General features: G+C 44.0%; 1 protein-coding gene across 8 annotated transcripts in view; it reads left to right on the plus strand.

The window, feature by feature from the left end:
• nav3 (neuron navigator 3) overlaps positions 1-17549 on the plus strand; it is a 503350-nt gene that overhangs the window by 232083 nt on the left and 253718 nt on the right. For all 8 annotated transcript variants that reach the window (XM_063058462.1, XM_063058455.1, XM_063058456.1 and 5 more), the window contains one exon: positions 3559-3674. In XM_063058462.1, the coding sequence (XP_062914532.1) occupies positions 3559-3674 (116 nt within the window). The remainder of the gene's footprint in view (positions 1-3558; positions 3675-17549) is intronic.

Here is a 17549-nt window from a genome sequence, read left to right on the forward strand (position 1 = left end):
ATGTATCACTCGGTGGCCTGGAGGGTGGGGGCCACTGCACCACCCAAGCTCCGACTCAGCCTAACGCACCATCATCAGTGTGCTCGGCACTGTCTTCCCGATTCCCGTAATTGATACTACACTGTACATACATTATTTCTACTTTATATAGGCTGTGTATTTTTACGCGCTATTTGGTATGATTTGGCAGCTTCATAGCTTAAGGGTTACCGACGAGCGCTTGCGCCGTGTTTCTGCCGACAGCGCTTGCGTGAGATTTTCTGCCGACAGCGCTTGCGTGAGATTTTCTGCCGACAGCGCTTGCGTGAGATTTTTGCTACAGAGAACAGTTCAGTAATGATTGTGGAAAAGTATTTCTACTTTATATAGGCTGTGTATTTATCATATCGTTCCTGCTTTTACTAAATGTTACAGTTATTTTAGGTTTTATGTGTTATTTGGCATGATTTGGTAGGTTATTTTTGGGTCTGTGAACGCTCACAAAATTTTCCCATATAAATAAATGGTAATGGCTTCTTCGCTTTACGACATTTCGGCTTACGAACCGTTTCATAGGAACGCTGTACCTTCGGATGGCGGGGGAAACCTGTACTCAATAATCATAAAAAAACTCCACCAGAGACACGAGTCTGCAGTTGCTGGAATCAGGAGCAAAGCACATAATACTGTAGGAACTCAACGGGTCAGGCAGCATTTGTGGGGGGACATGGACAATGATTGTTTGGGGATATTGAAATGGAGATGCTGAAATAACATAGTAGGTATGGCAGCACCTGTGAAGGTAAATGGACATTCGATGTTTCATCCTGAAACTTCGACTGCCCACTTCCCTCCACGATTGATCTCCCGCCATCCAATCCAGGCTTTCTTCTTACTGCTGCTGTCAGGAAAGAGGTACAGGAGCCTCAGGACCCACACCACCAGGTTCAGGAACAGTCATTACCCTTCAACCATCAAAATACTGAACCAGAATTGATAACTTCACTCCCTCAAGACGCAACTGATTCCACAACCTGTGAATGGATTCACTCATTCATTCATTCATGCATCTATTTATTTATTTATAGAGTCATAGAAAAGTATATTGCAGAAACTGGCCCTTCGGCCCATCTGGTCTATACTAAACCATTTAACTGCCTACTCCCATTGACCTGCACCAGGACCATAGCCCTCCATACCCCTACCATCTGTGTACCTATCCAAGCTTCTCTCAAACGTTGAAATCGAACTTGCAGTCACTAGCGGTTACAATATCATAATTCCAGGTGTTGACCCATGCCCTGAGCTCATCTGCCTTTCCTAATATACTTCTTACATTCAAATACATGCAGCTCAGGACATTAGTTGCACCATACTCAGCCTTTTGATTCCTGACTTTGTCGGAGATCTTAACAACGCCCAACTCCATGAGCTCTCTGCTATCAGTTCTGGCACTCTGCTTCCCACCTGCGACGATGAAGCTGCTTCACGGGTTTGGGAAGTGAGATAGAAGACACAAATTATGAATGAGCATATTAGCCATTTATTTACAAACAGTAAAACATTCGATCAAACATCTAAGCCACCCTAATTACAAAAACTATGATACTGAACATTCAGAAACACCTCAAACTCAACAGATACAAGTTACACAAATACAAAACTAAACGTTCAATGGCCATGTAGCTAAGTGCTTTATCTGCAGCCCACTTTGTCAAAGGTTTTTCAGCACTGGTCACGACCTCAGTGTGAAGGTGAGTGCCTGGAGACAGAGGAGATCCCCTGAGGTGCCTGAAGCCAGACACTGCTACCGTGGCACACACACAACCAATGGGAAAGAGCTCCTTTCCCATTCAAACGGGCCAATCGATAACATTACACTAGAAGCGGCTTTTGACCGACAAGCAAGCTAGTTCTTCATGTTACGCCATCCCTCTGCAACTCTAGTTTAAACAGTGAAGCATTAGCAAACCTTCCTGCTAGGATATTAGTCCCCCTCCAGTTCAGGTGCAAACTGTGTCTTCTGTACAAATCCCACCTTCCCTGGAAGGGAGCCTAATGATCCAAAAATCTATGCCCTCCCTCTTACACCAACTCCTTAGCCATTAGTTACACTGTATGATCTTCCGATTTCTGGCCTCACTAGTACACAGCACAGGTAGCAGTCCTGAGATCACAACTGTGGAGATCCTGTCCTTTAACTTAGCACCTAACTCCCCGAACACACTTTGCAGAATCTTGTTCGTCTTCCTACTTATGTCATTGGTACCTATGTGGACCACGACCTCTGGCTGTTCACCATCCCAATTAAGAATGCTAAGGACTTAATCTGAGTTATCCTGGACCCTAGCACCCAGGAGGCAACATACCATCCGGGAATCTTGTTTTCGTCTGCAGAACCTCCTTTCTGTTCCCCTATCACCACAGCTTGCCTCTTCTTCCACCCCCTCCCCACCAACTTCTGAGCTACAGGGCCAGACTCAATACCAGAGACCCGACCATTGTGACTTTCCGCTGTTAGGACATTCCGCCAACAGTATCCATTGTGGTATACCAGTTATAGAGGGGTTGGGAACAGGGATACTCTGCACTGGCTGTTTAACTTCATTCCCCTTCCTGACTGTCACCCACTTTCCTGTGTCCTGCACGTTGGGTGTAACTATCTCTCTACATGTCCTATCTATCACCCTCTCAGACTCCTGAATGATCCAGTTCCAACAGCAAGTTCTTAATGCAAAGTGTTAGAAGCTGCAGCTGGATGCATTTACCGCAGGTGTAGTCGCCAGGGACACTGGAGGTCTCCCTGCCTTCCCACATCCTGCAAGAGGAGCATTCCACGATCCCTACTGTTCTAACTGAGCAAATATAAAGAAAGAGAAACAATAAATAATCTATGGGGTAAAATTCTACCTACAGCTTTTCACTTTCTCAGACTGAAGCCTTGAAGAACTAAAGCCTCAAATTCCCCACTGTAACACTACCCACTCCAACAATGGCTACTCCACTTGCCCATGCCTTATTTTAATTTGTTCTTGCCAATCAATCTTGATTGCTGATTGGCCGCTGTTCAAACACACCAAACTGCCACAAGTCGATCCCTTGTGGGTACTCAATTCTGCAATCCTGAGTGAGCTGTGTCTTCTCATGCTTTGAATCTCTGATTGGCCACTGCCAACTTATTTGTTTGTTTGTTTGTTTATTAATTAATTATTGCACTTGCAGTTTGTCGTCTTTTGCACATTGATTGTTTATCAAGTCCTTGTGTGTAGCTTCTCAACGATTCTATTGCATTTCCTTGCTCTATTGTGAATGCCCGGAAGAAAGTGAATTTCAGGGTGACATATAAGTACTTTGATAATAAATTTACTTTAAACTTTATTCAATAATTTAAAGAAGTAAAATGCATAAATATATCTGTGAGGGGGAAGTGGAAGACCACGTGGGATTGGGTAGAACTAATTGAAAAGCTGCTTCAAATAGATGCTGTGGAAACAATGGACCAAGCAGTCTCCTTCTGTGCGGGAAGTGTCTTTGTTGTGTTGAATTATTAATGCCAGTTTTAATGTATGTTTTTCACAGAACACACTCGGACAGCGATGGCTCTTCACTACATAGTGGCGATGTAAGTGCCGGCCACACAAAACTGGATTCTGTTTACAGCAAGACAGCCAAACAGTGCCTCGAGGAGATCTCTGGTAGGTGAACTAGTCTCGTTAAATCTCACCGTTGTGCTTGGAAATTTTTCTAGTTTGTTTTTCCTTATTTGAAATGGCCTGGGCTTGGCTCATGTTTGCAGTGTTGGAATGTTTGGCACCAATGACAAAGAGATGCAAGATGGCTCAGAGTCACAGAGCTGTGGTGTCCGTCAAGGTTGTGGCTCAGACTTAGTTATTTTTTATGGCTTTAAGTGTGTAGGGATGGTTTTGGGGACAGAGAGAGGAGTTAGGGGTCAGGTTGAGGTTCAGGGACACGGATGTTGGGGAATTAGAGGTCAGACTAGACTGTGCCTCCGTTTCATGCTTGAAGGCTGGTGACCACTACCATGGTCAGATGTTGGGCTGGTAGACCAGCATGGATAAGGGCTGATAGTCTCCCTCCCTCCATGTCAGCGAGTAGCTCCAGAATTGGAGTTCCATGCGGGAAGGGGGACTGAGGGCCGGTGATCCCATAGGTACGTGAATCAGTGAGATCAGAGTGCGAGGCCTAGTGTTCACAATTCCTGCACGGCGAATCTGGAGTTCAAGGCTTTATGTTTGGTGATTGGCAGGTTCTGGTGTCGATGCTGAATGTTGAAGCCCAAAGGTCAACTGGAAGCCTGCAAGTGGAGTGCTGCAGAGATCGCCTCTGGGCCCATTGTTGTTTGTCATCTATGTCACCGATCTGGATGATAATGTGGTTAATTGGATCAGCAAATTTGTGGATGACACCAAGATTGGGGGTGTAGTGGACAGTGAGGGAGATTATCAAAGCTTATAGCAGGATCAGGACCATCTGGAAAACTAGGCTGAAAATTTGCAGATAGAATTTAATGCAGACAATTGTGAGGTGTTGCACTTTGGGAGGACCAACCAGGGTAGCTCTTACACGTTGAGTGATAGGCCACTGAGAAGTGTGGTAGAACAAAGGGGTCTGGGAATACAGATCCATAATTCATCGAAATAGGTGGATAGGGTCATAAAGAAAGCTTTTGGCACAATGGTCTTTATAGATCAAAGTAATGAGTTCAGGAGTTGGGATGTTTGTTGAACTTGTATAAGATGTTGGTGAGGCCTAATTAACTTCCGTTAATGCCCCTCCTCCCCCTCTTACCCCATCCCTTATTTATTTATTTATTTTCCCCTTTCTTTCCCTCTCTTTTTTCTCCCTCTGACCCTCTCACTATATCTTCCTCTAATGCTCCCGTCCCCCTTTCTTTCTCCCTAGGCCTCCCGTCCCAAGATCCTCTCCCTTCTCCAGCTCTGTATCCCTTTTGCCAATCAACTTTCCAGCTCTTAGCTTCATCCCTGCCTCTCCTGTCTTCTCCTATCATTTCAGATCTCCCCCCTCCCCCTCCCACTTTCAAATCTCTTACTATCTCTTCTTTCAGTTAGTCCTGACAAAGGGTCTTGACCCAAAATGTCGACTGTACTTCTTCCTATAGATGCTGCCTAGCCTGCTGCGTTCCACCAGCATTTTGTGTGTGCTGCTTGAATTTCCAGCATCTGCAGATTTCCTCGTGTTTGCGTTTTGGAGTATTATGTGCGGTTTTGGTCCCCTACCAACAGGAAAGATGTACAAACGGTAAATAAGATTGAAAGAGTACAGAGAAAATTTACAAGGATGTTGTTGGGACTGAAGGACCTGAGTTATAAGGAAAGATTGAATAGGTTAAAACTTTATTCTCTAGAACACAGAACGCTGAGGGGAGATTTGATAGAGTTATACAAAATTATGAGGTGTATAGATAGTGGAAAAAAGCCTGCTTGCATTTACCCTGAGCTTGGGCAAGACTACAACTAGATGTCATGGATCAAGGATGAAAGCTGAAATGTTTAAGGGGAATATCAGGGGAAATTTTTTCACTCAGAGGGTGGTAAGAGCGTGGAATGAGCTGTTAGCACAAGTGACAGAAGCAATTTTAATTTCATGTTCAAGAGAAATTTGGATAGATACATGGGAAAATGGAGACACTTCTTTCTCCCTTAGGGGAGAGAGAGCCTGTGGTATGTCGAAGGCCGGGTGAACAATGTAGTCTTTGGAGTACTGCAAGTCTGTGTCTTTACTGTCGCTTTGCTCACGCTTGAGTTCTCGGTGGCGGGTGCCAATGTGTTTTTTTTTGCTGGTGGGGGAGGGGGGATCGTTGCTTGCTGCCGCTTATGCGCAGGAGGGGGGAGCTGGGGGGGACTTTGCGGTTCTAACATTTGACTGTTGTTCATACTTTGGGGCACTCCTCTGTTTTCGTGGATGTTTTGCGAAGAAAAAGCATTTTGGGATGCATATTGTACACATTTCTCTGACATTAAATTGTACCTTTGAACCTTTGGATGGGAGGGGTATGGAAGGGTATTGTACCAGTGCAGGTTGATGGGAGGAGGCAGCTTATTCAGTTTAGCACAGACTGGATGAGCTGAAGGGCCTATTTCTCTGCTGTAGTGTTCTATGACTGTAAGTCAAGGCCTGAGTCTGCGGATCTATGTGAGTCTGCTGGGGAAGTTGAAGGCCCAGAGTAGCTGGAGGCTAGAGACGGCCTGTCCTGGGGATAGAGGACTGTGTGTCAGTGAGTGGCAGGAAGGAGGGAGGTTTGTTTTGCTGTTGTCGTTTTGTTATTTGTTGTGTTCTGCATTGAGGACAAGCTCGAATTTGTGGAGATACTTGCAGGCTATCCCCAGCGTATCTTTAGCATGTGTTAGTTGTTATCACAAACGGCAAATTTAACTGTATGTTTTGATGTACTTGTGATAAGTAAATCTGATTCTTGATCTGGAAGTATTTGATGGACATGATTCATTTGAAACCGAAAGCATTGGTGTTGGAATAAAGATCATGGAGACTATAGCAGGAACTGGAAAAAGAACATGAAGGCTAAAGCAAGAATTGGTAACCAAGTGGCTCTTCTGAATTACCTGATTCTTCATTGGTCTTACAGTCTTAGCTTTGTTAGCAAGAGATTACTTGGCCATCTATAACTAACCTTTCATAAGTTTTTGGAACGGTGCCACAAATATATGAGCTGCAACCTCACTGCTCCAGGGGGCCGAGTTCGATCCTGTGCTGCCTGGTGTGGAGTTTGCACGTTCTCCTTGTGACTGCATTCCTAGTGCTCTGGTTTCCCCCTGTGAGGTCATGGCCTGTGGCTTGGTCAATTAATTAGCCATCGTATATTGTCCCCATTGTGTAGGTGAGTGGCAGAATTTGGGTGGGTGGTTGGTGGGACAGTGGGGAGAATGAAATGGGCTCCTGTGGAATTCGTATAACAATCGTCACCATCATCGTCGTTACGTGCTGTGTCGTATGATGTGAGTGATCATGGTCCTTCCATGACCATGATTGTTCTTGGCAAATTTTGCTACAGAAGTAGTTTCCCGTTGCCTTCTTCTGGGCAGGGTCTTTTCAAGATGGGTGACCCCAGCCATTATCAACACTCTTCAGAGATTGTCTGCCTGGCGTCAGTGGTCGCATAACCAGGACTTATGATAAGCACCAGCTGCTCATAGGACTATCCACCACCTGCTCCCATGGCTTCAAGTGACCCTGATCGGGGGTGGGGTGGGGGGCTAAGCGGGTGCTACACCTTGCCCAAGGGTGACCTGCAGGCTAGTGGAGGGACGGAGAGCCTTACACCTCCTTTGGTAGAGACAGAACTCCACCCTGCCATCCAAAGTATAACAATAGTACTGATTTTGTTTTGTCCGTTTTTATGTATAGTCTTTCATGAATTTTATTGTATTTCTTTATGTTCCTGTAAATGACTGCATGAAAATAAATCTCAGAGTAGTATATGGTAATTCATATACACTTCGATAATAAATTTACCTTGACTTCGACTTCAGGACCCGAGTTACAGGGAAAGATTGAACAGGTTCGGACTTTATTCCCTGGAGAGTAGGAGATTGAGAGGCGGTTTGACAGAGATACAAAATTATGAGGGGTATTAATAGAATAAATACAAACAGGCTTTTTTTTCTCACTGAGGTTGGGTGAGACAAGAACTAGAGGTCATAGGCTTAGAGAGAATGGTGAAATATTTGAGAAGAACCTGAGGGGGAGTTTCAGAGGGTGGTGTGAGAGTGGAATGAGCTGCTGGTGGAAGTGGTAGAAGCAGGTTCTATTGAAATATTTCAGAGAAGTTTGAATAAGTACAAGGATGGGAGGGGTAAGGAGCGCTTTGGTCCAGGTACTGGTCAATGGGATTAGGAGCAACAGATCCACAGCAGATGCCATCTCACTGGCTCTTCACTCATCCCTGGAAATCTAGACTGTAAAGATGCATACATCAGGATGCTCTTTATCAACTACAGCTCTGTATTCAATACTATTGTTCACTCAAAACTAATCAATAAGCTTCAAGCCCTTTCCCTGAATATCTCCTTGTGCAATTGGATCCTCAATTTCCTCAGTTGCAATCTCAGTTTGGATTGGCAACAGCATCTCCTCCACGGTCTCCATCAGCACAGGTACACCACAAGGCTGTGTGCTGAGCCCCTGCTCTACTCACTTTACACTTATAACTGTGCAGCTAAGCACAGCCCCAAAACCATATCCAAGTTTGCTGATGACACCACTGTTGTGGGCCAAATCAAAGGCCGTGACGAATCAGCGTACAGGAGGGAGACTGAAAACCTGGCTGAGTGGTGCCAGACAGCAACATCTGACTCAATGTTGGCCAGACCAAGGAGCCTGTGGTTGAATTCAGGAGGAGGAAACCAGAGGCCCACGAGTTCAAAGTTCAAAGTAAAATTTAATCTCAGAATACATACACGTCACCACATACGACCCTGAGATTCTTTTTCCTGCAGGCATACAGTAACTATAAACAGAATCAATGAACAACAGACTGTGCAAATGCAAGTATAAATAAAGAGTAATAAATAACAAGAGCATGAAATAACAAGATAAAGAGTCCTTAAAGTGAGACAATCGGTTATAGGAACACCAGAAATAGAATGAGTATAGTTATCCCCTTTTGTTCAAGAGCCTGATGGTTGAGAGGTAGCAATTGTTCTTGAACCTGGTGGTGCAAGTCCTAGGGCTCTTGTACCTTCTACCTGATGGCAGCAATGAAAAAGGAGCATGGTTTGGGTGGTGAGGGTCTTTGATGATGGATGCTGCTTTTCTATGGCAATGTTTCATATACAGTAGATTTGCTCAATGGTTGGGAGGGTTTTACCCGTGATGTACTGGGCCAATTCCACTATCTTTTGTAGGATTTTCCACTCAAAGGCATTGGTGTTCCCATACCAGGCCGTATTGCAGCCTATCAGCCCACTTTCCTCCGCACACCTTTAGAAGTTTGCAAAGGTTCTTGATGACGTGCTGAATCTCCGCAGACTCTTGAGGAAGTAGAGGTGCAGTCGTGCTTTCCCCCTCCTGAAGTCTACTATCAGTCCCTTGGTCTTGCTGACATTGAGTGAGAGGTTGTTGTTATTACACCACTCAGCCAAATTTTCAATCTCCCTCCTGTATGCAGATTGGTCACCACCTTTGATACAGCCAGTCCTCATTGGAGGATCAGAGGTGGAAAGCGTCAGCAATTTAAAATTCCTCAGTGTGATTATTTTGGAGGACCTGTTCTAGGCCCAGCACGTAAGTGCAATTGTGAAGAAAGTGCAAAAGGGCCTTGACTTCTTTAGGAGTTTGTGAAAACTTAACATGACATCTGAAGCTTTGATAAACTTATATAGTGTGTGGTGGAGAGTAGATTAACTGGGTGCATCGCAGCCTGCTATGGAAACACCAATGCCCTTGAATGGAAAATCCTACAAAATGTAGTTTGTATAGCCCAGTCCATCATGGGTAAAGCTCTCCCCACCATTGAGCACATCTACATGAAATGTTCTCACAGGAAAGCAGCATCCATCATCAGGGATCCCCACGACCCAGGACATGCTCTCTTCTCGCTGCTGCTATCAGGAAGGTACAGGAGCCTGAGGACTCACACCACCAGGTTCAGGAACAGCTATTAACCCTCAGCCATCAGGCTCTTGAACCAGTGGAGATAACTTCATTTGCTCCATCACTGAACTGTTCCCACAACCTGTGGACTCACTTCTAATGACCTTTCATCTCGTTCTTGATATTTATTCTTATTTATTTCATATTTGCTCTGTTTATGTCTTTTGCACACCGGTTGAACACCCAAGTTGGAGCGGTCTTTCATTGATTCTATTATGGCTATTATTCTATTGTAGACTTATTGGGTATGCCTGCAAGAAAATGAATCTGAGTTGTACATGGTGACGTATACTGTACGTACCTGTACTTTCATAATAACTGAACTTTGAAGTGTGTCATTTGCATTAACAGCCAACACCAACCCAAGGATATGTTGGGGCAGCTGCAAGTGTTACCCCACATTCTGACTCCCACAATGCTTGGCAGTACAACATAGAACACAACAAGCGGCAAAACAAGTTCCTTTCCTCCATTCCCTCCTCCCACCCACAGATACAGACAGGTCTTCAGTCTCCAGTCTTCAGGCCTTGTATATTGGGCTTCAACTTCTGGACCTCTGATCCTCCTTCGGGCTTAGATCTTCAATATCGTCCCTGGATTAGCTGATGACTGGACTGTCCGTGTATGTGCATAGCTGGGAGGGAGGAAAGGGGCTTATTTCTTATTGTTGTTTTATTCTGCCAAGCATTGTGGGCTTGCTGTGTTGGCATCAAAATATGTGGTGATACTAGTAGGCTGCCCCCAGCAGATCCTAAGGTTGTGTTGATTGTTGACACAAATGACACACTTCACTGCGTGTTTCCATGTACCTCTGATAAATAAATCTGAATCTGATTTTTCTGAGCAACTTGGTTTGTTGGGCTTCCTACATTACGATAGTGACTGACCAGGTTCAACCTTGAACTTTGGACCAATGTGATTTTCAGTAGGGCATGTGTATCAGTGATAAGGCTAGAGGGATAAGTTATGGCCTGGACATCAGTGTAATTGTCTCCTATCTCCCATCCTTTGAATACTGACATTGAAACTTTGAAGTTACCTGGGAAAGCAGAGAGAGTTTAAGTTGAAAGCTCACCTGGAAACTGGTCTTGTTTGACAAAGGGGAGGAGATGAATCACAGATGGTGTCTCTTGCCAACAGGGTTAACACCATCTGCCAGCCTTATTTCACAGAGAGATTTTCTTGGAAAGTATTTGACAAGATTCTGCTTCCTAATTGAAGGTTGAAACAGGAGTTCACAGTGAAAGGATTTGGCAGCAGATAGAAATTCTTTTAAGATGCAGAAATCAGGTGTAACCATCAAATCTTTTTTGTTTTGAGAAAAGGCTCTGGGTGGTATATGTAAAGAATATTAATCTTATTTTAGATCCTTGTTGTTGTTAATGACTCACTGACTTTGTACCAAATGAAATAGAGTAGATGGTGTGGCCTGAAACGTTGACTGTTTATTCTCTTCCGTAGATGCTGCCTGACTTGCTGAGTTCTTCCAGTATTTTGTTTATTTAGAGATACAACAGGAAATCGGCCATTCCAGCCCAACAAGCTGCACCCCCCAGCAACCCACTGTTTAACCCTAGCCTAATCACAGGACAATTTACAATGACCAATTAGACTACTAACTGGTATGTCTTGGGAATGTGGGAGGAAACCAGAGCACCCGGAGGAAACTTGTGCGGTCACAGGGAGCATGTGCAGGCAGTGGCAGGCATTGAATCTGCATTGCTTGTGTTGTAATAGCTTTGTGCTAATTGATGTACTATAGTCCATCCAGCATTTTGTCTGTGATGCTTTGGATTTCCAGCATATGCAGAATTTCATGTGTTCATGATTTGCAGCATTTATGCTGTGTGCTTTAGTTTATTCTAAAACCCTGGCAGTTTGTTGGAGTTATTTTCCATTATATACAGTAAAATACCTGTGGCTTATTGGATCTTTAAAACTGGTTAACTTATTTCTTCTTGGAAATGTGTTTTCAGTTTGGGTAAATCTCTTCGGCCTTCCTGTACCAATGCTGATGGTGAGTAACAAGACGTGTTATTGTAAAACTGTGACAGGTAGGGTGTGCCAACGAGCAAATGTGAAGCCCACAGGAAGTGTCAGCTTTAACATAGTGGTTAGGGCAATGCTATTACAGCTCAGAGTGTTCCGGAGTTCGTAGTTCAATTCCAACACTGTCTGTAAGGAGTTTGTATGCTCTCCCCATGAACAGTGTGGGTTTCCTCCCATATTCCAGAGACGTACAGGTTAGTAGGTTAATTGGTCATTGTAAATCATCCTGTGATTAGGGTACAGTTAAACAAGTGGATTGCTGAGCAGTGTGGCTTTTTTGGGCCAGAAGGGTCTGTTCCAAGGTGTATCTCTAAATAACAAATAAATAAATAAATAAATTCTAGTTCTATTTCACTTCTATGATGCTTCCATTTCTACAAGACACTGCAGGTGCTGCGATCTTAAACAACAACTCTTTTGCACCTGCAGCAACCTACCTGGGATATTGTGGAAGCTTTAGAGAGGGTGCAGAGGAGATTTACCAGGATGCTGTCTGGATTAGAGAGCGTATCTTATGAGGGTAGGTTGAGTGAGCTCGGGCTTTTCTCTTTAATGTGAAGAAGAATGAGAGGTGAATTGATAGAGGTGTACAAGATGATAAGAGGTATTGATCAAGTGGACAGCCAGTGCCTTTTTTCCTTGCTGCAAATAGCTAATACAAGGGACCATGATTTTAATGTGATTGGAGGAATGTATAAGGAGGGATCAGAGGCAAGTTCTTTACACAGAGAGTACTGGGGACGTGGAGTGCCCTGCCAGGGGTGGTGGTAGAGGCAAATACATTAGAGGCATTTAAGAAACTCCTAGATAGGCACATGGATGATAGAAAAATGGAGGGCTATACAGGAGGGACGGGTCAGGCTGATCTTAGAGTAGGTTAAAAGGTCGGCACAACCTTGTGGGCCGAAGGGCCTGTACTGTGCTATACTGTTCTATGTTCTGTGCTCTGTGTTTAAATAATCTGGCAGTAGTTATGTAGGAAAATAAACAGTCGACATTTTAGGCTGAGTCCATTCAGAGAAGATTAGATAAGTACACAAAGGGAGGGATATGGAGGGCTATAGTTTGGTCAATGGGATGAGGCAGAACAACAGGTTAGCATGGACTGGATGAGTCAAAGGGTCTGTTTCTGTGCTGTAGTGCTCTATGACTCTTTGTGAGATCAATGGGATTATACTGGGAACCTGTATTGACTTGTCAATTTAACTCTCCTATCTCCTATAGCATAAAAAAAAATGAAAGAAATATTATCGTGATCTAACCATTGCCAGCCAGAATCCTAGTACATTTGTTTCAACATTAAAGCATCCCCACCAGCATGCAGGTGTTTTCAAATATAAAGTAAAACCGATATTTATAATGTTCGCAACATTTGTTTGTAAAGAGGGCTTGAAGCAGTCTGGGTTGAGACCCAGGACACACACAGTCAGATCCATCCTCCATCTTCCTCTCCTATCAGATTCCATCTTCTACAGTCCGTTGTTGCCTCCCAGCCACCTTGCTAATCCCACTCTCCTTCCTCCCTTTGCCCATCACTTCATCTCACATAATCTGCAAGCTCTTGCTCTACCTCTCCTCCCCCTTCCTTTCAGCTTTCAGTCCAGGTGAAGGTTCTTGACCCAAAACATCTGGGCAGCCTGTTGTAGGATGGCCATGCGACCCTGGGAGAGAATATAGTGAAGATTCACCAGAGTGATTCCTGGATAGGTAGGTGAATGGGAGGGGTTCGGAGGGGTAGTGTCTAGGTCCAGCTGGATGGGATTATGATCCAGTCCAAGATGGCGCCGATCTCTGACCTCTTCAGCTCAGATTTAGTTGTTTTTTAATTTTCTTTAAGATTTGTAAGTATGGTTTTTGGAGACAGAAAGGGGAATTAGGAGGTCAGATTAGGGATTAAGGACAGAGATGTGCAGAAATTAGAGGTCAGGCCGGAGTCAATGTCTCTGCTCTGCATTCAAAGACTAGCAATACAGATGTGGGACATCCATGGCCAGATGTTGGGCTGGCAGAAAGTGGATAGGGTAGAATCCGGGGGGAGTAGATAGTAATGTGGGTAGAATAGAATCAGATTCAGCTTTAATATCACTGGCATACATGTGAAAATTGCTGGTTTGCAGCAACAATACAGTGCAATACCTAATTAAAAGACTATAAATTAAGAAATATATATATAAAATTAAATTCAAGAAGTAGTGCAAAAAGAGAGTAAAAAATGTGAGGTAGTGTACATGGGTTCATTGTCCATTGAGAAGTCTGATGGTGAAGGGAAGAAGCTGTTCCTGAAGCACTGAGTGTGTGCCTTCACGCTCCTGCACCTCCTCCTTGATGAGAAGAAGGGTGATGGGGGTCCTTACTGTTGGATGCCACCTTTTTAAGGCGTCACCTTTTGAAGATGTCCTTGATGAAGGGGAGGTCAGTGCCCATGATGGGGCTGGCTGCGTTTGCAACTTGCTGTAGATTTTTCTGATCTTGTGCAATGACCTCTCCATACCAGACAGTGATGCTTTTTCTCATACATCTGTAGAAACTTGCTAGAGCCTTTTGTAACAAATCTTTTGGGAAAATCAGATTGTTCAGTGAGCCAGCGTAGATTCATTAGGCTGAAATGGTCTCCTTCAGTCTCTCAGAAATAAGGAAGGGCTTCGTAACTTTGTGATTGAGAGTAAATTGGAGGGGGATGTTGACATGGTCAAGAGTCTTTTATTCTGTTAGCACTCTGGCCTTCATCAGTCTGGGCATTGGGAAATCAAAATGTAGTTATATAAAGATGTTGGTGAGGCTACACTTGGAGCACTGAGTGCTGTTTTGGTCACCCTTTTTTAGGAAAGATGTTATTGAACTATGAGCAAGACACACAAAATACTGGAGGAACTCAACAGGCCTGGAAGCATCTATGGAAAAAAGTACAGTCAACATTTCTGGCCGAAACCCTTTGGCAGGACTGGAGAAAATATGCTGTAAGAGTAGATTTTAAAGGTGGGGGAGGGGGAAGAGAAACACAAGGTGACAGATGAAACCTAAAGGGAGAGGGGATGAAGTAAAGAGCGGGGAAGTTAATTGGCGAAAGAGACAGAAGTCCACGAAAGAAAGAAGAAGAGGGGAGGAGCACCAGAGGGAGGTGATTGGTGGGCAAGGAGATAAGGTGAGGAAGGGATAAAGGGATGGGAAATGGTGAAGTGGGGAGGGGGAGGATAAAAGGTGTTATTCTCCAACCTAGGTGAGGCCTCATCACGACAGTGGAGGAGGCCTTATTTAGCAGGACGTTGTCTGGACTTGGGGGTCTGAGTTATAAAGAGAGGTTGCGTAGTCTAGGACTTTATCCTCTGGAACACAGGAGATTGAGGGGGACCTAACAGAGGTACATAAGATTATGAGGGGATAGACAAGGTGAAAGCCTGTAGTCATTTTCCCAGGGAGGGTGTGCTAATATCTCAAGAGCATAGGTTTAAGATCAGAAACAACAGATTTAAAAGATACAGCATAGACAGCTTCTTCACCCAAAGGGTAGTACATATTCCAAGACCATAGCTCCCTGAAAGTGGCTTCGTGGGTTGATATGGTGGTAAAGAAGGCATATGGCATGCTTTCCTGTATTAATGGATGAATTAAGTTCAAGAGTTGGAAAGTTATGTTGCAGCTTTATAAAACTCTAGTTAGGCCGCATCTGGAGTATTGCATTCAATTCTGGTCATCCCATTGTAGGAAGAACATGGAGGTTTTGGAAAGTGTGCAGAAGAGGTTTACAGGGGTGCTACCTAGATTAGAGGGAATGTGCTACTAGGAGAGGCTGTACAAACTGGGCTATTTTCTCTGAAGTGGCAAAGGCTAAGTGAAGATCAGATTGAGGTTTATAAAACTATGAGAGGCATGGATAGACAAATAATATTTTCTTTTCAGGTTGAAATGTTTCATACCAGAGGACATGCATTGAAGGTGAGGGGGGGAAAGTTCAAAGGAGATGTACAGAGAGTGGAGGAGGGCTGGAATGTGCTGCCTGGGGCAGATACAATAGAGATGTTCCAAGAGGCTCTTTGATAGGCACACAGATGTGTAGAAAACGGAAGGATATGGACATGGTGTTGGCAGAAGAGGTTAGTTCAGCTGGGCTGAGGTGCCTGTTCCTGTGCTGTAGTGTTTTATGTATTTGGAATGAGCTGCAGTAGTAGTGATTGAAGCAGGCACATCTAAAAGCCGTCCTGATATGTACATGGATAGGAGAGGTTAAAGAGCTGCAGGGCAAAGGCACACATATATACAGAAAGATACTGGAGAAGGGCCAGCAATATCATGAAGAATCCCACTCCCCATGCTCATGGACTACTTGTGACTCCCAGCAGGGAGGAGGCTATTTAGCATCTGCGCCAGGACCACCAGACTCAGTTATGTTCCTCTAGCACTAAGGCCAATCAACATTTCCATCCAATAACCCATCCCCCGATACCCCCCAACCTTCACTCCTTTATCATTTCCTGTCAGAGTCATCTTATGCATAGACACTGCTGTGCCTAGCATTACCTTATGTACAGTTGCAATAAAAAGTTTGTGAACCCTTTGCAATTACCTGGTTTTCTGCATTAATTACTCATAAAATCTGGTCAGATCTTCATCTAAGTCACAATAATAGACAAACACGATCTGCCTAAGCTAATAACACACAAATGATTGTACTTTTCATGTCTTTATTGAACACATTGTTTAATAATTCACTGTCCGGGCTGGAAAAAGTATGTCAACCATAGTATTTAATAATTGGTAGAACCTCCTTTAGCAGCAATAACTTCCACCAAATGTTTCCTGTAGCTGTTGGTCTAACTTGGACAACGGTGAGGAGGAACTTCAGACTATTCCTCCATACAAAACTGTTTCAGTTCATCAATATTTCTGGGATACCTTGCATGAACAGCCCTCTTCCGGTCATGCCAGGGCGTCTCAATTGGTTTAAGGTCTGGACACTGACTTAGCCATTCCAAAACATGAATGTTCTTATTTTAACCATTCTGTTGTTGATTTACTCTTGTGTTTTGGATCAATGTCTTGGTGCATCATCCAACTTCTATTAAGCTTCAGGTGATGGACCGCTACCCTGACATTCTCCTGTAAAATGTCTTGATACAATTTTGAATTCATTGTTCCCTCAATGATTGCAAGCTGTCCAGGCCCTGAGGCAGCAAAGCAGCCCCAAACCACAATGCTCCTTCCACCATGCTTCACAGTTGGGATGAGGTTTTGGTGTTGGTGTGAAGTGCCCCTTTTCCTCCAAACGTAGCGATGTGTATTTCTGCAAAAAAGTTCAACTTTTCCTTCATCTGTCCACAGAACATTGTCCCAGAAACATTTTGGAACATTCCGGTGGTCTTTTGCAAAGTTGAGATGTGCAGCAATGTTTTTCTTTGGAGAGGTTTGGAGTGGTTGCCTCCATGGTGTCCTTACATGAACACCATTCTTGTTCAGTGTTTTTCTTATAGTGGACAAATGAACAGACACTTTAGCAAGTCCTGGAGATTTCTGCAAGTCCTTTGTTGTTACTTTTGGGTTCCTTTTCACTTCCTCCAGCATTGCACGTTGTGCTCTTGGCATGATCATTGCAGGATGCCCACTCCTAGGGAGAATACCAACAATACTGAGTTTCCTCCATTTGGAGATAATTTCTCTTATTGTGGACTGATGAACACTCAGGTCTTTAGAAATGCTTTTGTAGCCTTTTCCAACTTCATGCATCTCTACAATTCTTTTTCTAGGGTCCTCTGAAAGTTGTATTGTCAAGCATGGTGCAAGTAAAAGATATTTCTTGAGAAGAGCAGGCTGTGTCAGTAACCTGACTTTGTGTGTCTTTTTTATAGGGCAGGGTACCTTTACAACCCACACCTCCA

This window comes from Mobula hypostoma, chromosome 9 (assembly GCF_963921235.1).
Source record: "Mobula hypostoma chromosome 9, sMobHyp1.1, whole genome shotgun sequence".
Lineage (NCBI taxonomy): Eukaryota > Metazoa > Chordata > Chondrichthyes > Myliobatiformes > Myliobatidae > Mobula > Mobula hypostoma.